The sequence below is a fragment of the Danio rerio genome, chromosome 10, assembly GCF_049306965.1.
Source record: "Danio rerio strain Tuebingen ecotype United States chromosome 10, GRCz12tu, whole genome shotgun sequence".
In the NCBI taxonomy this organism is placed as follows: Eukaryota; Metazoa; Chordata; class Actinopteri; order Cypriniformes; family Danionidae; genus Danio; species Danio rerio.
In genome coordinates this window covers 47,695,534-47,717,156 of record NC_133185.1, presented here as the reverse complement: position 1 = coordinate 47,717,156, position 21,623 = coordinate 47,695,534, and the positions used below count along the sequence as shown (strand labels likewise).

At 41.3% G+C, this 21,623-nt stretch overlaps 1 protein-coding gene across 3 annotated transcripts in view; it reads right to left on the bottom strand.

Moving 5' to 3' along the window:
- Nucleotides 1-2,339: 2,339 nt before the first annotated feature.
- Nucleotides 2,340-21,623, bottom strand: part of npy8ar (neuropeptide Y receptor Y8a) — a 44,718-nt gene continuing 25,434 nt past the window's right edge. The window contains exons 2-3 of one of the 3 annotated variants that reach the window (XR_012385792.1): nt 4,701-7,791; nt 3,409-4,178 (exon numbers count right to left, since the gene is read on the bottom strand). Coding sequence is in view for 2 of the 3 variants with exons in the window: in XM_068223724.2 (XP_068079825.1) it covers nt 6,594-7,775 (1,182 nt within the window). In the remaining variant the exon portion in view is untranslated. 3 annotated transcript variants of the gene reach the window in all.

Sequence of the window (21,623 nt, the reverse complement as noted above, 5' to 3'; positions counted from 1 at the left end):
CCCTCTCTTCCCTCCTAGGTTGAATTAGGGGGTCCAATCACTCTACCAAAATATTACAGAGACTTTACCCCCACAATGAGTCTCTGCATCATCATGGGGTGCCTGATCAACCTACCTACCTGTTCACTATTTATCCTTTTACTTCCCTTCCCCTTCATCCCACTGTTCTCTTACAACTCCCTTCATCCCTACATCCCTACAATAAGGTCTAGCTTAAAGTGTGGCATGGTCCATGCTGGTGAAATAAATGAGTAAATAAATAATAATGACAGGACACTCTCTTTAAAGGCATAGTTAAGGCAAAAACTACAATTTACTCACTATTTACTCTCCCTCAAGTGGTTCTAAACCTTTATGAGTTTCTTCTGTTAAACCCAAAAGAAGATATTTTGAAGAATGTTGGAAACGTGTAACCATTGACTTCCATATTATTTGTTTTTCTTACTGTGGAAGTGAATAGTTACAGGATTACAACTTTTTTTGTTGTTGTTCAACATACTTTCTTTTGGGTTTAATAGAAAGAAAAAACAAATAAAGGACGAGTAAATAATTACAGAATTTGTCGTTTTTAAAGGCATAGTTAGCCCAAAAATGAACATTTACTCTCCCTCAAGTCGATCTAAACCTTTATAAGTTTCTTTATTCAGTTAAACACACAAAAAAAGATATTTTGAAGAATTATACCTGTAACTATTGACTTCCATTCTAGGAAAAACAAATATTATGGAAGTCAGCGGTTACAGGTTTCCAACATCCTTTAAAATATCTTCTTTTAAGTTTAACAGAAGAATCTCATAAAGGTCTGAAACAAACAAATGATGAGTAAACAGTGATATTTTGACTGAACTATCCTTTTAAAGGTATAGTTTACCCCCCCCCCCCCCCCCCAAATTAATTTATTTACCATTTACTCACCCTTAAGTTATTCTCAGTATTTACCCCTATTTAACCCTAACCCTCAAGTGGTTCTAAACCTTTATGAGTTTCATTATTCTGTTGAAAACAAAAGAAGATATTTTGAAGAATGTTGTAAAGCTGGAACCATTGTCATCCATAATATTTGTTTTTCTTACTATGGAAGTGAATGGTTACAGGTTTACAACTTAAAAAAAAAATAAAAAAAAATAAATAAATAAACTTCTTCTGGGTTAGATAGAAGAAAAAACAAATAAAGGACGAGTAAATTATAACATAATTTGTAGTTTTGGGTGAACTTTCCCTTTAGTTAACCCAAAAATGAAAATTTACTCTCTCTCAAGTGAATCTAAACCGTCATGAGTTTCTTTCTTCTGTTAAACACATAAGAAGATATTTTGAAAAAGGAATCTTGTTACCACTGACTTCCATACTAGGAAAGACAAATATTATGGAAGTCAATGGGTACAGGTTTCCAACATTCTTCAAAATATCTTCGTTTGTGTTTAACAGAAGAAACTCATAACCCCTTAAGTCATAGTTTACCCCCCAAAATTTTATTTACTCACTCTACATTAAGTGGTTCTAAACCTTTATGAGTTTTTTTTCTGTTGAAAACAAAAGAATATATTTTGAAGAATGTTGTAAAACTGAAACCATTGTCATCCATAATATTTGTTTTTCTTACTATGGAAGTGAATGGTTACTGGTTTACAACTTAAAAAAAAAACTTATTCTCGGTTTAACAGAAGAAAAAACAAATAAAGGACGAGTAAATAACAGAATTTGTAGTTTTGGGTGAACTGTCCCTTTAAAGGCATAGTTAACCCAAAAATGAAAATTTACTCTCCCTCAAGTAAATCTAAACCTTCTTGAGTTTTTCTTCTGCTAAACACAAAAGAAGATATTTTGAATAATAAATCTTGTGGCTATACCCTTCCATACTAGGAAAAACAAATATTATGGAAGTCAATAGTTACAGGTTTTCAACATTCTTCAAAGTATCTTTGTTTGTGTTCAACAAAAGAAAGAAACTTATAATGGTCTGAAACAAATAAATAATGAGTTAATAATAATGACAGAAGTTTTAGATTAGACTGAGCTATCTTTGTAAAGGCATAATTAACAAAAAAAATTTAATTTATTTACTATTTACCCCTTTTTAACCCTAACCCTCAAATGCTTCTAAACCTTTATCAGTTTCTTTATTCTGTTGAACACAAAAGAAGATATTTTAAAGAATGAATCCTGTAACCATTGACTTCCACACTAGGAAAAACAAATATTCTGGAAGTCAATGGTTACAGGTTTTTCAACATTCTTTAAAATATCTTCTTTCATATGTTTAACAGAAGAGGCTCATAAAAGTTTGAAACAAATAAATAATGAGTAAATAATAATGACATTTTTTTTTTTTTAGTTTTGACTGAACTATCCCTTTAAAAGCATTGTTTACCCCCCCCCCCCCCCCAAATAATACTTTACTCACTATCTACTCTCCCTCAAGTGGTTCTAAACCTTTATGAGTTTCTTTCTTCTGTTAAACCCAAAAGAAGATATTTTGAAGAATGTTGGAAACCTGTAACCATTGACTTTTATAATATTTGTTTTTCTTACTACGGAAGTGAATAGTTACAGGTGTTCAACATTCTTCAAAATACCTTTTTTGTGTTTAACAAGAAAGAAACTCATAAAGGTTTGAAACAGATAAAGACTGAGTAATGATAAAACATTTAATTTTAGTTAAACTATCTCTTTGAAGGCACAGTTAACCCAAAAACTACAATTACTGTAACTTACTGTTTACTTTCCCTAATGTGGATCTAAACCGTTACGAGTTTCTGTCATCTGTTAAACACAAAATAAGACATGTTAAAGGATGAAACCTGTAACCATTGACTTCCATTTTATTTGTTTTTCCTACTATGCAAGTTAATGGTTACAGGTGTTCAACTTTTTTCAAAATACCTTCTTTTGTGTTTAACAGAAATGTGAAAAACAAATAAAGCATGAGTAAACAATGAGCGAATTTTCAGGTGAACTATCCCCCTTTTAAAAAAACAAAACCTCCTCATACACACATGTACCCCCGAAAGCAAAGCAACGGAGGTTGTTTTTAGATCTCCTGGGTATAAACTGATGCAGAATTCCACATAGCAATGTGGCCGTCTCCATGGAAACAGTGCCAGCTCATCCTCCCGCCTCCCCCGGCTCATGGACCCTTTTCACAAGACTGTTATGACGCGTTTATCAGCATCTCAAATCCTTCAAAGTTTTTAATATTAGATTTTTTTTAAAAAAGGATGAATATTCATTTGTATTTACGTATGTATTAAAGCATATTTGCCCCAAAATGAATAACTGCTTATGCAAGGCTGTTTCTAATGCAGCGTCTATGGGCACAGGATAGTAAATTTACAGTGGTCCCTCGCTATAACCTCGCGGTCTCACAGTTTTGCTGACTTTTTTTGTGCGCAATTCGACTTTTTTTTTGTGCGCAATTCGACTTTTTTTTTTTTTTTACAGCACATTGTGTTCTGCATCCTGATTGGCTGTAGACCATTATCATTAAATCTCTTTTGTGCTTCCTGTACAGTACAGAATGCGTTCAGCTTGCCAAATTAACATAAATGCTAGCAGTGTGTGTCAACAAGAATGCAAAAAGGGTCGTAACTGTCCGCAGCAAGACCATCATAAAAGGGGTCACCATCAAAACTCAAGGCGCCTTTCAACTGCACACGACATTTGGACACAGCTGTCGGAATACGCCCCCTTGTGGCAGTCGCACAGAATTTTCAGTTCTGACGTGCACCATGGGAGAGAAGCTGACTCTCGCAGTGTCCGAAATAAAGAAGTGCAAAAGCAAGAGCCTTTATTCTCCGTGCGTTTACCATGGTTGAATGATTGAATGAATACTTCAAACTCACAGACCGCTAAAATATTGAAGGGAATGTGGAGACAACATTAAACAAATATATTTTTATTACTCTATTACTTGCATATAGAGTTTTTTCTATTTCCAAAAATATCCAAAAAAACTCCAATTTCTCATCTCGAGCGCACGGACCTGCTTGTACAACTCTGGAATATATCACATCCACATCCGGTCGCATAGGGTCTAGTCGCAGGAGTTTAAATAATTCAACGTATCCGCAGTTCAAATCGGATCCGAATTTTCCGCATACGGAGATGATCTGAACTCCAAGCAGCTCCCGGACTGCTCTCCATTGGAAATGAATGACTTCCGGTCTGTGGCTTGTCATGTGCAGTGGAAAGGAGCCTTTCCACTGCACACGACATTTGGACACGACTGTCGGAATACGCCCCCTTGTGGCAGCCGCACAGAACTTTCAGTGTTGTCGGGCACCATGGGAGAGAAGCTGATTCTCGCAGTGTCCGAATAAAGAAGCCTTAATTATCTGTGCGTTCAACATGGTTGAATGAATGAATACTAGAAACTCATAGACAGCTAAAAAGTTTGGAGGGAATGTGGAGACAACATTAAATATCTATTTTTTTTATTCATTTATGAATAGAAATAAATTTTTGTAAATATAGACTGATTAAAAAAATAACAAAAAAACTACTATTTCACATGTTGCACGCACCGAGCTGCTTGGACAACACTTGAATACATCACATCCGGTTGGCCAGTTGCATACGGTCTAGTCGCAGGAGTTCAAATATTTCATATTTTCCGCATACGGAGAGATCGGAACTCTACGCAGCTCCTGGACTACTCTCCATTGGAAATGACTTTGGGTTTGTCGCTTGTCGTTTGTCATGTGCAGTAGAAAGGGGGCTATAGGTTTCCATGAGGGAACACACACCGGCGCCCCAAGTCGGCGGCTGTCTGTGGCACCGAGCTATGACTCAGGACACTGTTCATACTTCTGCAGAGCGCCGTCTGAATACTTTCATTTTACATAACATTACTCATTACTCAGATAGTCTGCTTTCTAGAATTCACACTTATCATAATTTATTCATAGCTTGTTTGGCGTACTGTCCCGGGAGAGAGCCCGGAGCTCAAGGGATCCTCGGGCCCAGGGCTCCCCCCCTTTCGCAGGGCGAGGGGAAATTGAGCTTAGGTCGATCTCAAAATTTCCCTGCTGCTGAGGCTAAGAGTAAGACATTTAGGAAAAAGATTTAGGCTCATTTTATTTATAATATTGAGCAAATCTTGATAATGGGAGGAACACGGGGGAAAGTCATGCGGACACGGGGAGAACATGCAAACTCTGCACAGAAATTGCCCAGCGAGGACCCAACGCCATTGGTATTTTTACTGTGAGGCAGAGGTCTGCATTCCCGTGGCTGTACCATGGGAGCTGCGGGACCCGACCACATTTCTGCGGCGAGGGAATACATTTCTGAATAAAGCGCGGGAGCGGTTGGTAGCGGGTTTAATTTTGGACGGGAGCGGGCGGTCTAACATTATCGCTTTCCACTTCCGAGCGAACGAGCACAGGTATGCATGTGCGAATGAGACAGAATAAAGCTGCGTTTAGCTTGTTTGTTGCTGTCTATGTGTGGGCAAATGAGAGAGAGAGCTTTGTGCTGTCTCTCTTTCTCTCTCTCTCTGTGTGTGTGTGTGTGTTTGTGAATGAAAGAGAGAGCAAGACGCTGTCTGTGTGTGTGTCACTTGCTTGTGCTTGTGTGTGTGTGTGTTTATACAGACAGCTTGTTATAGGCTGTCTGGACACTGTATAGCTGGGTGGTTTTCAGTTTTGTTCTCCCCGCTTCCGTTAGCGGGAACGGGCGCGGCGGGTAGAAAACGGGGCGGGTTGGGCAGCGGGACAACAAATGCTGAATATAAGCGGGAGCGGTCAGGTTCGGGCTAAAACCTGGCGGGAGCGGGATTCAAAATTTAGTCCCGCGCAGATCTCTACTGTGAGGCGACAGTGCTAGTCACTGGGCCATCGTGCCGCCCATTCTGGATGAAGGTGGAAAAAGGGGAGGAGGGGGGTTTCTTCCAGGCAAAGATAGTTGTAAGGAAATAAGGATATACATAGTGGCTTGGGATCCTTTGATTGGAGGATCGTGATTGGCTAATGTGGGCCAGCTGGGTCACTCATGAGCACGTGCTCCTCTCGAAATTAGTTTAAAATTAAACTTCACTTAGTTTTGTGGATCAGTGACTGCAGAGAACAGAACATTACACTGGATGCCAACTTTATTCACTTAAAAGCTTAATGACCCTTTTGCCGACAGCGATGACTGTTTGTGCACAGGTTTTGATCTTTGGTTTCATTCTATAACAATTGACTTATTTTTCTACAAAAGTTTGAACTTTGAAAGTGTTTAAACAAGAGAGGATCGTGTGAAATATGCATTGCCTGTCTGAGAAATGTGTATGAACTGTGTGTTGAGGGGTTTCACAGCCTTAAAACATCTAGAATAAATGTTAAAAATAAAGATGAACATCACAGATTATTTTTTAGAACGTAACTCAACAAGGGACCACTGTATTCTCTCTTCTGGCTGCCGCCTTCAGTCTCACACTATTTTCCTTTGTCTGAAAGTCTCGAAAACACCACTGTGGAGTTTTTCTGTTATTATTTGACCAAATAGGATTGTAAACAAATGATTTGCTGTACTCTCCCATTGACTGCGCTCTTGAGTTTTAACAACTATGATGACTTCTGCTGCTAAGATACCAAGAAATATGGGTCCATTCAGCAGTGAGCGCATTGTTCGGATCGAATCAGCGAGCCATGCTGCATTGATGAAACCTTACTGACATCTGTGGCCACCGTTGAAAGTGGGAAACTTTCGTAGGTCTCCGGGACGCCCCATCCGCAGTTACACCTCTGCAGCGTCGCCTTCAGCTCCTTCTGAAAGTTGGTATTGAGAAATCCATAAACCACCGGGTTTACACAAGTAGACGCCATCGCTGTTAGGTGGCAAGCGGAGAAGATGACATCATGCTGGCATGCCGGCAACGCCTGGTGGTACCAATCGAAAATAGTGTTGAAGACATTAAGCGGAAGCCAGCATAGCGCAAATGCAACCACAATCACGACTAGCATCGCGTTAACACGCTGAGCACCACGTGCCTTTCTTTGCCTCGCTTCCGTAGCCTGCTCGACCATGTCTTTCCTTCGGCGTAGACGTAGAAAAATACGCAAGTAGCAGAGCAGTATGAGAAGCAGCGGTAGGCAGTATTGGAAAAGCAAAAGCGAGGTGGTGTACGCCAAACGGTTGCGTTCTGACGGCCAAAGCTCCATGCATATTACGTGATCGCTAAACGGGTTAAACGGCAAGCTGATATTCTGAAACGGAGCATTGGTGAGGATGTTGAAGGATAGGAAGGGCAGGGAGATAAAGCATGCTACCATCCATGTCACGGCCACGGCTAGGTAGGAGTGACCAGCGGCTGGCGTCCACCCTGTTGGGTGTATAATCAACTGATGCCTTTCCAGTGCAATGAGCACCAATGAGAAGATAGAAACCGTTACGGACATGCATTGCACAAAGGGAGTGACTTTGCATAACGTCTCGCCTAATATCCAGCGGTCCATAAGGGTGTAGATTACAGTCACCGGGAGGCAAACGACGCACATGAGGATGTCCGAGCAGGAGAGGTTGGCGATGAGGATGTTGGTGACGTTTCGCATCTCTTTTTGCCGGGATATGATGAAGACGAGACATGTGTTGCCTACTAAGCCCACTGCGATGACAGTGCTGTAGGCCACGATCAGAAGAGTGGTGCCGCTCACTGACGGAGGACACACGTTGGACTCCACCCATGATTTCTGGCCCGTTCCTGAGGAGATGTTAGTGATGTTGGCCTCCATAAGTCTTAATTCGATGAAGCGTTTAAAGGGTGGAAGGAAATCGATGCATCGTGCTTGCATTCAATCGCCTGGAGACCTGGAGAAAAAGACAGACACAAAGACTGTTAGCTACAATTTTAACAAATTCCTGTAAATTCTACAGTAACAAACTGGCAGCAGTTCTCCAGTAACTTACTGTAAATCAATTCATCTTGAATTAATTTAGCAGCATGCTGTATATGAGTTATTCCAATAGAGGTGTGAACCTATACTGGTCTCACGGTTCGGTTCGGTTACGATTATCATGCCTTCGATTCGGTTCAATTAGATATTTCGGTGCATCAAGATGCATTGATGATGCTTTCCATATACAGTGTTATATTTTAGAGGAGAGGCTATAACAAGCTGTCTGTATAAACACACAGAGACACAGCACCACACTGTCTCTCATTCATACACAAACATAGACAGCACCAAACAAACAAACACACACACACACACACACACAATTAAGCCCTCGCAACAGGGAGAGCTCGCGAAGAGCGGAGCAGAAAAACTAAAAAAAAAAAAAACGAAAAAAATAAGCACTTTTCTGACGGTCCCTTGCTGAGAGCTCCTCTCAGCGCGAGCTCTCCCGGCTAAACACATATTGCGAGGGCTTAAACGGAGCAGTGTTTGTAATGTGGAGAGAAAAAAAAGAAAGACAGCTGTGAAACATAACCAGCTTTGTCTTTTTGTAGGAAACACATTTTAGATCTTTTTAGGGTAAGAGGTTTTTGAGTTATTTCAGTCTGCATCTGAATGTGTATCAAGAATATCGAAAACAAAACCAACTGAACCGCGCTCCTTTCTGGCGCCCTCCTGGATATACAGCGCCCTTAGCATTTGCCTATGGTGCCTATGCCACGAGCCGGCCCTGAGTTGGCTGAGTGTTGTAAATACTCGCGCTCGCCTCCCTCGTGACAGAGAGCATAAGAGATAAATGACGTCAGTACATAATAACCGGTTATGATCATTACTGAACCGATACCGAATTGTCCGCGTCTGCATCACGGTGCACCAAAGAAACAATTAGTTTGACACCCATAAATTCCAAGGTTGCGGATGCGGCATTTGCGAATCTCGAAATATAAACTCACATAGAAAGCCTATGTTAACATTATATTGAAACATCTGTTTATATTTTCCAAAACAACTAACTACAGAGTTATAGGATCACAAAAAAACATATTTTAGATATATTTTGTGTAAGTAATATGAATCATCCACATATCTTTTGCGACTTCATTAACTGTGATGTAAAACGCATGGAAAAGCTGGCTAAAGAGAATCTATGCAAAGTCGCGCACACACATAGAGAGAACCTATACGCGCTTGTGAAGTGTGTGTGGGTGTTTACAACTGTTTGACTGATAAATATGAATTTGTAGCTAAATTGTTTGCGGTGAAAAACAGCATTTCTTATTGTTTACATCGTTGCTACAGCATACCGTTAACGCCAGACACTGTACATGTCATGATCAAGTTTAACAAATAAAAACACTTACTGGTTGTAGCTCACAGCTTCTGCTTTATGGAGATTTTAAAGGGGTGGTCCACTACGATATCATATTTTAAACCTTAGTTGATGTGTAATGTAGCTGTGTGAACATAAACAATATCTCTGAATGTAAAAAGTTTTAAGTTCAATGCAAAAGGAAACCTTGGTTTTTACAGTTAGCTTAGCAAAGCCTACAAAGGGCCGTGGCCTGAGGCGCTGTAGCAGAGATAGAGCTAAAATGCGTCCACACACTGCTGTTTCCACAGAGCTTCGTCTGTTTCTGTATTTGGGCTTCCAAAGGACACGACACAAATACAGAAGTGATGTTTTATAAACAAATTTCGGGAGGAGCATGCGCAGAAGTTTCAGTATCGAATACGTCATTGACAATTATCCCATCATCAAATCAGTTCTTGAGCAACCCCTATATATACCAAAGCTGTCTTACCTGCAGCATCTCACGAGTTTAGCATCCCTCCACCACCCCGTCACCTCACCTCTTGCATTATATTCCCGGGGGGAGCGTTCTGGGGCCGGGCTAGATACTTTGCTCGAATCCCAACTCCTCTTTGTTTCCTGATAAGGGGAATAAATCGAGTTGGGGTGTCTCCTCGAGCTCAGAGCCCTCCCCCCGGACAGCACGCCAAATATGCTTTATATTTAAACGAATGCAAGTGTAAACTCGTGAAGTGCTTACAGTTCAATATTAATTATGTTCCAGAAGATTATAAAATACACAGCAAGCATGATTTGACAAAACAGCTTCCAGAATCTTATCCATACCTCCAAACCAGTCCTTAACCGTATACCTGTATTTATCTTATATAAATTATTCATTCATTCATTTTCTTTTCAGCTTAGCCCCTTTATTAATCAGTGGTCGCCACAGCGGAATGAACCGCCAACTTATCCAGCATATGTCCTATGCAGCGGATGCCCTTGCAGCCACAACCCAACACTGGGAAACACCCATAGACTCTCATTTACATACAAACACTACAGACAATTTTGCTTATTCAATTTCCCTATAGCGCATGTGTTTGGACTGTGGGGAGCACCCAGAGGAAACCCACGCAAACGCAGGGAGAACATGCAAACTCCACACAGACATGCCAACTGACCCAGCCGGGACTTGAACTAGCGACCTACTTGCTGTGAGGGGGCAGTGCTACCCAATGCTCCACCATGTCGTCTGCATGTTCATCATCGCGCTATATTGAATGTTATTGAAGTCTGCTGTTAGCTTATATAGAAATGTGCAATATGTTAAGAGAGATTTTATAGGGGGGAAGGATTTAACTCTGGTGAAGGTTAAGCGCCCTAAATCCAGCACATGTTCATAGACTTGAAATCTGAGCGCAAACATGTTACTTAAAAAGAAGACAGCGCAAATCTGTGTTTTCACCTAATCATAAATCACTTCATGCAGATGTCCAGCAGAAACACAAGATTCGTTCTGCTCTAATAACGGCGTGGGCTGAACAAATACTCTTTGCAGAAACTCCCACAGGACGTTGACGGGTCGTCCAGTCCGTTAAGCTGACAGATGGAGGTCTCTCTCTCTCTCTCTCTCTCTCTCTCTCTTTATCCCTTTTATCTCCAAGTTTTATTCTCTTTGGCCTCATCTGGCTTTTATGCGATAAAAAATAATCATATCACAAACTACTGATTTAAAAGCTTTTGATGCACATTTTAACACATTGTTTTACTCGATAATCATGTCGACCTTAGATGGCCTGTAGGGATGGGGATTGAGAATTTTAAACATGCATTAAAATCAACACAGGCTCATTGTGGATACGTACCCCTGTATACATTTCTGGAGAGCGCGAATTATGTAGCCAGAGGTACAAGCGGCTTCATTTCATCTTTAAAATGAACGATATGGGGGGTATGACGCTGCTGACGGCTTCTGTTTCTTTTCACGCTACCAACTGACCGCTTATCTCCATGTGGACGATGTTCGAGTCCGGCGAAAGACAGTTCTAAAAAGCAGGTAAAACTAAAACAAAAGGCAAAAAAATAAACATTTAAGTAACTTACAGGGTTAAAACGTCGTAAAAATTTGAAGAAGGGGTAAAAATCAGGCGGCTGCAAGGGCTTTTCTTATTCTTGATTGCTTTTGAAAACACTGTTGGTTGGGGTTTGGGAAGGCAGTGGGAGGGGTCGGTCGGTCAGTTGGTTGGTCAGTCAGTTGACAGTGGCCTCTGGTGGATTTATGCGAGAACAGCAGGCACGAATGGAACTTTTTTCCGTCATCAGTATATTTTACAGAGAAGCTAAATGCTTTCATACACGTGATTTGAAAGACGCCTGAGGCGATCTCTCTGCAATTGTTATAAATGTTTGGTTAACCTACGAATTTAAAATAGTTATAAATACGCAGGTCACACAAGTTCCGAACTGGGTTGTGATCTGTTACACCCCTACAAGATATACAGTATATAGTAAAAAATAATATAATTACAATATATAAAAAAAATGTAATTTACTTCTTGTGTGATCTTATATAATCATCCATTTACTGGGATGCAAATTGTCCCCGTTCTGCAAAATTCACCATTTTATATAAAAAATAGGTCGACAATCTTTTAGCCTGTCATGGGTTATCCCTATTCCTAAAAACAGTAGAAAATAGTTTGATTAATAAATGAGATGTAATTAAATTAATGATTTGAATCATTGATTTGGTTCACTGAGGCATTACAGTAACAACAGAAAAATGATGACATTCCCAAATGTCAATGTATAATTCGCACATTTCATTAAAGGCAGTAAAATAGAGCTACAGTTTCCACCCAATGGCTGACTTTGTCCATATTTGTCTCAATCTTAAGTTACAACATCTCAGCTTTTTTTTAGACTCTATGGGCTCTATTTTGTCGATCCATGCGCAAACGCATTAAGGGCGTGTCAGAATCCACTTTTGCTATTTTAAGGATGGAAAAATCCACTTTGCGCTGTGGCGCATGGTCTAAAAGGGTTGAGTTTATTCTCTTAATGAGTTATATGTTTGTTTTGAGAATAAACCAATTCCAGTTTGATCTCCTATTCCGTTTAAGAGTCAGTTGCGTCACTCCATAGCGCATTCGCTATTTACATGACAGACTTTGTAAGTGGAAAAACTGAACACTTCACTAGTGAGAAAACAGTTAAACAGAGCATCTGCAGCGCGAGAATGATTTACTTTCACTTTCACTCTAGTAGATAGGGAAACGTGTTGTACGCTCAGACATCCATTACCCTACATAATAAATTTAGTTTATTAAGCGCAAAGATTTGTTTCAAAACTATTTCTAAATTCAGCTCTAATTTCCAGCAAATGAATAATTGAACAATAATGACGAAGTGTGCTCAAAAAATTGAGTTATTTCCAAATACACATGCTGCGCCCTATATGGTCTAACACCTGACCGGTGGACAAATCTAAGCTCGTTTTTATTAAAACAAATATAAATATGGATAAAATAAATAATACTGCTAAAAATAATAACCTAAAAAAGCAAATTGTCAGGAATAAACTGAAAAGCCCCCCGAGATGAGGGCAGGGTTTTTTATATTTATGCAGGCTAGAAAGTATAATTTTTTGCAACATTTTATTCCTTTAATTATTTTTCGTTTGTATAGATATTTGCGTATGGCTGTACATCCTGTGTGTGTTAAGCACTGTTTAAGCGAGGCGCACAACTAACGCGCTCTGCGCTGGACTATACATCTGCTTTGATCTGATCTATTGAACAGAATATTTTAGTTCCTCAAAATAGCAACGTGGCATGTTCACCAACGATCAAACCACCAGAGGTCGCTGGTAAACACTCACATCCACATGAACTACAAATCTGCTGATAAATGGACTACAAGAACCAGTCATGCTCCACATACACAACCAGTTCCAGATCCTGACTGATTGCATACACACAGCTGATGTTGCTCATATATTGATTACACATATATATACAGCTCACTTTGAAACTGTCATTGCTGAGTCTTGTTATCTGTCACAGTGACATTACAACGCGTTTTCCTAGTCTTGTTTCTTCGTGTTTTGACCTCAGCCTTGTTTACCTTTTGTCTCCGTCTGCCGCCTGCCTTCTGACCTCTCGCCTGTTACTTCGGCTATTGTTTGTAACTTTAGGTGGGTTTGCAAACGTGTTTTTTCATTGCATCTTCCTTAAACTTCAACCGTTTGCATTTCCCGCCATCACAGAAGCTCCCTTTCATCTCAACTAGGTTCAGCTGGAAAGTGAGAGCACGTTGCCTTGCATGAGCGTCCCTTCATTGGAAATAGTGAACTTGTCTTAATTATAGCCTCAGTCAAAGTTAATCCAGTGTGCATGTTTATTACGATTCTGGACTGTCTACATATATCTGTTTGCACCTGTATTGACCTTTGCTTGCCTGACCACTGATTAAACCTGCATTTGGATCCAAACCTTAGTTGTTTGTGTCACTCCCATCGTTACAGCGCCAAAACACGCCTGCTTTTTTAGACCAGAACGCCTATGGGCGCATATATAAGCGCAAATACATCAGCGTGGTGCAAAATGTCAAAACGACTCTTGAGTCAAGCTGAAACTTGCAAACAACAATTGTGTCTTGCCTCACGCCACATTGCGCCGTGTGTTTGATAGGGCCCTGTGTTTGCAAGGTAGTTAATAAGAATGCACCCCTAAATATGCTAAAAATCATAATTCCTAAGTGAAAGCGTACATAGATTTATTACCTCCTCACCATTCCTTCCCCATCCTTCTATTTACTCCAGAGACTTGACTTCACTTGACTCCTGAGATGCATACAGAGTGGCAACAGCATCAAATATTTGACTCTCGCAGTCACTCCAGTTAATTTATTCCTCTCGCCGGCCACTCTGACTATCTGGATTGAGTAAGTGTTGTAATTAAGCCACTGCTAATATCCCCTCTCTCTCTCTCTCTCCTCCAAACCAACTGTCAGGAGTTTCACACTGGCTTATTACGTCATTCATCTCTCATGGAGAGGCGAGTTAATTCAGGGAATGCCTTACTGGGATTATCTACTCGACACTTTCAATCTTTCACCGCTCCAAAGAGCATCATTTATCACGTGTCGTCTTTTAAAGAGCCGCACTGTAAATTAATTTCACCGCATTTCAGAAGTGCATTAAAGCAGGGTGTGAATTACAGGAGGGCTTGGGATCTGTATCATAATAAATCTGTATTAATATAAATTTAACCTCCCCGAAATGGTTCATACCATTGCCCATGTGTGACTGCGCCCAGCAGGAATAAGGGGAATATATTCAGTCGGTCTGTGTCATGGTTTGGGAAGGATGAGGGAGCGAGGACTTAAATGCAAACACAGGATGATTTATTGATAATTAAAATAAAACAAAAGAACAACAAAAACTACCCCGATGGGGAAAAGCATAACTATAACACAAACAGACAAACAAACTTGGCTGGGTTGGCAAGACAAGAACAGAAACACAGGGGGAGTTTAGACGACGAACTGGCACAGGACAGCAGACATGAGGGGATTATACATTCATTCATTCATTTTCTTGTCGGCTTAGTCCCTTTATTAATCCGGGGTCGCCACAGCGGAATGAACCGCCAACTTATCCAGCAAGTTTTTACGCAGCGGATGCCCTTCCAGCCGCAACCCATCTCTGGGAAACATCCACACACACATTCACACACACACTCATACACTACGGACAATTTAGCCTACCCAATTCACCTGTATCGCATGTCTTTGGACTGTGGGGGAAACCGGAGCACCCAGAGGAAACCCACGCGAACGCAGGGAGAACATGCAAACTCCACACAGAAATGCCAACTGAGCCGAGGTTCGAACCAGCGACCTTCTTGCTGTGAGGCGACAGCACTACCTACTGCACCACTGCGTCGCCCATGAGGGGATTATAAACTGCAGTAAATTAACACACAAACATATGAACATAATTAACTAATGCAGTGGTTCTCAAACTGTGGTACGTGTACCACAAGTGGTACGCGGGCTTCCTTCTAGTGGTACACGGAGGAATGAAATATCTCATGTACATGCTACAAATAATTCAAAATTTATTAAAAATGATGTATATAATATGCCATATATTATATATAGGCTATATTTCTGAGGTAATCTGCCAGGTTTTTTAACTGTGCAGAGCTGTAACTGCTTTACTGGGCCTACTACGCTACTGTATTTCAATACTGCTCATTTTGGTGGTACTTGGAGAGACAATTTTTTGCTAAGGTGGTACTTGATGAAAAAAGTTTGAGAACCACTGAACTAATGGGTTAACAAGGAGGGTGGGACTTGACATAAGACGGGAGAGCACATGACACAGAGACAACACAAGCCATGCGCTCACATAAAACAGGACAAGAACATGCAGCCAATGAGAGAACCCATTAACCGCATGTTCATGACAACACAAGCACAACACTGAAGCACACAACAAAAGCACGTGACCACAATGTAAACACAGAGCCACGTGCTTTGACAACAGACGCAAGACATGAGCACACGATAGATAAACACCTTACCGTGCGCTCACAGATATGTAACCGTACGTTCACACCGAAAGTGGCGAGAGCGTCAAAGTAGCCGGAAGTCATTCATTTTCAATGAGAGCCGGCGGCGAGGAGCAGCGCGGCGCGTCTTCGCCGGCGTAGGCGTCGAGGAGAGTTGAAATGAAGTTAACTTTATGGTAATGAGCTATGACGCCGTTCGGCGGCAAGCAATCAGAATGAAGACGTCCATCGCTTGATAGCAGTTCAGAGAACACAGACCTGTGAACTTTGGTTCCGACCACAGTTGTTCCCAAGGGTTTGATTATTGCGGTCGCCGGATTTCCAATTATTTACAATTTTTTCCTACAGGAACATACATTAAATAAGTTACTGGCGAGTTACTGATGTTCATTAATGTTATATAAATTTATCTTAAAAAAGCGGGAATCTCACGCGATGTGACAGTACAAAACAGTACTGCTGCTTCAGGATATTTCAGACATATGGACACATATTGGATAAATAAAGCAAAGCCACACCACACGCAACTTGATCTTCCATTGTTTTATGAATTTGATAAAAAGTGCGCAACATTTTCACGCTAGAAACATGTTTTATGCTGGAATGTAACTGATAATGCTGCAACGGCTCCTTTAAATATGAGATCAATGTAGCGAGTTTTGACGCTCTCGCCGCAGGAGCTGAAAGCAAACAGCGTTGTCGCCAGGGCGGCCAGAGCGACCTTGGACGCTCTCGCTGCTTTCGGTGTGAACGTACGGTAACGCGCATGCTTCATCTCAGCGTCCACCAAAACCGAAACCAACTAGACGGAAATGCTGAGACCGAAAGAGCGCGATGCTGACAGAACAAAACACAACACGAGTACAAGAGCACGCGTCCGAGGCACGCAGAGCCCGCGCGGCCGCATTAAGCGGGAGCGCGCACGCTCTGCGCACACCCACGACGGCGCTGGTGGGAAGTCCGGATCATTTTACTGACTCGGATCTTTGAGTCTCGTTCATCAAGATGAACGAATCTTTTTTTCGAGTCATTTCGTTCATTTGGTTCAATTTGCCAAAATATTATTAAAATGTTACGAATTGCTTCCAAACACATCTACAACTAGCCCAAAAGGTTGATTGCACAACAAAAGTCTAAAGTAGAATATAACTCAATGTAATTAATGTAATAATATAATTCAATGTTTAAATGCTCTTCTGTCTATGAAGGTATTGTTCTCTCTTTGCTCAGCTCACCTCTTCATGTCTTCAAATGCCCGGGGTTCATTCACGTTACACTGACAGTCACATATAATCTTAATCAATGCACAGTCTAGCTAAGCCGATAGGAGCTATGATCGTTCGTTCATCACGTGACAGAATGACTCAAACCCGAGGACTCGAGAAATGAACGGTTTCAATTCTTTTTCCGGCTCTAAACCCGTATGATTGGCCCGTGAGGAACGAGTGACTCAGACCTGATAGAGGACTCGAGAGATGAACGGATCAATTCTTTTTCCGGCTCTAAACGCATATGATTGGCTCGTGATGAACGACTGACTCAGACCCGATAGAGGACTCGAGAGGTGAGCGGATCAAAACTTTTTCTGGCTCTAAATGCATATGATTGGCTTCTGCCAATGTGATGAAGACTTGAAATTAACGGTACTACCTGCACAAATGTGCGGATGCGCGGATGAACGAATCACTCCTTGAGAGGACTCGTAGTTCCCGAGTCATATTGAAGATTCGTTCAAAAAGAACGAATCGTTCATGAACGACCCATCACTAGACGGCGCGCGCACACAGAGACAGACACAATCACAGAAACAAGTGCTCAACCCAAGAAAACTTGAGCCGAGCACAACAGGACAGTACTAGACTAGAGCTGTGCGGACAGCTGAAAACATTTGGAAATGTTTTGTAGAAAATGCCTTTTATACAATGCACTGTAATCATTTATAGGGATGCAACGATTAGCTGATTTCACTATTACCTGCGCTTTAATTCGTCACAGTTAATTAATCGTAAAGGCTTCTCTAAGCCGCATTTCTGTTGCACGGAAAACTTGCAACAAGTTGCCAACTGTGCGCTAGTTTAAAGAACCATAATACTAATATTAAATCATAAAAAAGGGGTAAACTTTGTGCCCTTTAATGGCAGACGTCTATTCTGTTGTAACCTACTGGATGTACTTTAGCCCTAACAGAATATACCATTTAATGACATGATTGACCAATCATAATCAAGCATTCCAGACAGCCATATTCCTATTTTACCATTGAACTAACTAAATAGACATCTAGCATTCATCAGTAAAGCAGATCAGCCCTACATTCTGAGCTAGAAGTCAAACGTGTGCATAATATTATAAATCTGATATGTGATATCTCTGATAGTACAGAAGTGTCCTTCACAGGATATCAAGTATTGTATTACCACAGAACTGACATGCTGCCTCTCTGAGAAATAATGGCACATATCAGAGGCTTGAATGTGTGTGTGTGTGTGTGTGTGTGTGTGTGTGTGTGTGTGGAGAGAATGACTCAAGAATTTAAGAGAGAGTGTGAAATTATATAAGGCAGAACTAAATTAATCATCTAATTTTCATATCACACAGACAAGTCTGAGCGACACGCTTTCATAACCGCTCACTGAGATTTGCTACTTGTGCAAATCAAATCCTCTCTGTCGTCTGAGATGAAAACGAATCAACCACAAAGACAAAAGTGAAGGCAAATGAGCGATGCTGTTTTCAAACGGCACTGAAAATCAAATCTAGGTCAAAAAGAGCACTTTAAAGGGGAGATATTATGCTGAAATCACTTTTAAAAGGGGTTTAAACACAGATGTGTGTCAGCAGTGTGTGAATATAACCAGCCTCTAATGAATAAAAGTAAACTGATTTTTTTATAATCAGACTGGATATAAACAGTCTGCAGAAACACTTTGACTGACATTCTCCCTTTGTACGGGTCATCAGAGGGGGGAAGCCCCGCCCACTACTAACCCTCCCTCCCTCATTAGCATAAACAGCCCTGAATGAGAAGCAGCCGTCCACTATTGGAGTTTTATAAACAGCCAAACAACAGGAGGTTGTGAAAAATGTCAAGAATGTCCCTTTAACTGGAAAGCCTATGTAAAACTCCACTCTCAAAAATACACAACAGGGCATTTATCAGTATTTGTGCGCTGCTGACAGCTTCCACAAGGTCAGCTTCAGCAGACGCGGTCAGGAAACAAAACGTGAATTGTGCCAAAAGTGCTTTCTTCTTCCATTAACCTTGACGAGCTCCACTATTTTCAAAGAAGCTCTACAGTAGTTGATTAGCTTGTTCCTCATGGCTCGAACGCTGTCATTCTCACTCAGGGTTGCCAAGTTCACAGTTATCCCTCAAAATTAATACTTTTTTTTTGACAAGGCATGCAAAGTGATGTTTAAATGTATATACAGTTAAAGTCAGAGTTTTTAGCCCCCTTGTATATTTTTCCCCCAATCTCTGTTTAATGGAGAGAAGATTTTCTTCAACACATTTGTAAGCATAATAGTTTTAACCAGTCTAACGCCTGTTTCACACCGCAAACGTCAGCGGCGCGTGAGCAGAGCGTGAGCAGCGCGAGTGTTTTCGGCGTCCATGTAAACAGATTAGAGCTTTCATACCGCACGCAGCAGCAGCGCGTCAGAGCGAGGCGTGAGCGTCGCCGAAGCAGCAGTGCAGAGATAGTTTCGGCGCTGGGTCTATTTTTGACGCGCTGCTCACGCTCAATTAAAGTGACAGTGCATTGATAATGACCAAAACACATTGAATGACAGTAAAAAGTAGCAATTTTACCCAATAAATGCGTTAATAATGTCAATGGTTTATATAGTCATCCAAATTAACTTAAAACGATTAAAAACAGCAAGAAACATTTATTTAGGCCTGAACTACAAAACCAAATGTAAAACAATTTTACTATCAGTTTTGCTTAAGTTGCACACTAGTGTTGTAGGAGAGGGGAAATAGAATATTTACGGGATTTGTAGTCCATAGCGAAGTGTATTGTGGGTAGTGTAGTTCGACACCCATGCTGGATGATGTGAGCTCGCTGTGTTCTGTGCAGCTGAGCAGAGGAAGAAAGTTTTAATCGGCTTTGTTTTATGTTCACTCGAGTTATTCCTACCGGGAGCTGTTTGCACTGTGAATCTAACAACACGAAAATAAGTAAAAGAATGGCCTGCATTGGTTACTTTTGTCCGTCTCATCCTCTGCACGAGCATGAATTAACGAGCTGTTATTCTGCCGCTGGACATCACTGAAGCGAAGAAAGTAACACTAGTTTGATCATGTATAAATATCATTATAACTATTATATAAATATTATTATAACTAGGTCTACAGCAACACAGGCGATTGTCCTCTGACTGTAGACACTTCTCATATAAGTTAGCTTGAGAAGCATACAGTACTATTTGATCTATAAATTTTGTAAAATAAACATTTGCAGGTTAAAGAAACAGCATAGGAGGGGCCTTGTTGGAGATGAAAAGTTTAAAAAGTGTATTTGTATATAGAGAGACATGGGTAACTTGATAGAATAGACAGAGATAGGCTGCCGAAGAGCTCCGCGCTGCAGACGCAGCTGGTGTGAAAAGGCAAACGCCTGCATGCTGCTACTGCTCGACATACGCGCTGCGCACGCTCTGCTCACGCGCCGCTGACGCTTGCGGTGTGAAACAGGCGTAATGCTGCGTTCACACCAGACGCGGAATGCGCGTCAAGCACGAGTGATTTACATGTTACGTCAATGCAAACGCGTGAATAAACATCCTGCGGCGCGGTACGCGTAAATGGCGCGGCACGAATGTTGAGAATGGCGCGTTGCGAAAAGCGCAGTACGCGTTGGGGCGAATTGAGCGTTTTGCGCGTTTGACGTGCTTAACGAGCGTTTTGCGCGAATCTCTCGAGTTCGAAAATCTGAACTTCAGCGGACATTCGCGCCGCGTTAACCAATCAGAAGCTTGCTCTTGTGGGGGCGTGATTGTGACGTAGAACCTGTTGATAGTGTCCCGGGGGAAATCCTCCAGGCGACATCGACAACAAGTCATCAAACTAAGCTTGGCACAGTCAGAAGCACCGCTGAAAGCCTCCATCATCCAGGTTCAGTTTCTGGAGGAGTTTATGAGCTCACAGAGCTGGATGCACCTCTGAAAGCATGTAGTGGACTCAGACACGGTCCTAAACGTATCAACGCTGTTTTTCAGTCTTCATAAAGCACATAAACACTGTTATTTTCTTCATAAAATCCATGTTAGCCATTTAGCAACGAAGCTACAGTCACCGGGCTGACAGAAGCTCTGCCCATCACACGAATCCGCGCCTGTTCTGAAGTGAATTTGACATGCGAATGAAGCGGATTTCACGCCCGTATAAAGCGGTGTTTGACGCGCGAACGAAGCGAGTGAACTCAAATGTTCACGCAGCAATTTACGCGCGAATAGCGCGATTTATCTGCGCGTTCCGCGTCTGGTGTGAACACAGCATTAGGCTGCAGGGTGATATGGCGGTGGCTATTATTATGGTATAATATAGTGTATTATGGCTGTATTGAATGCACAAGTTTAGAATTTTTGAGCACAATTTTTGACTTTCTATTTGGCAAGTTTTGCTGCGAAAACCTGGCAACCGTGTTCTCCCTGTAACTGTGAGTTTGCTGCCAGCCTGTTGAAGGGCAGCTCATAATCTGACAACAAATGCTGCTATCAAACACTTTGGTCAGGCAGCTAGCATTACTGAGAGAACAATCATGCCTTTACTATCACCCCGGCCAACTCCAGCAGAATAATAATGATTTTCCAGCAACCTTTTTATTGTCCTTGCAGTATTAAAATGATATTTGGCTCCCATTAGCA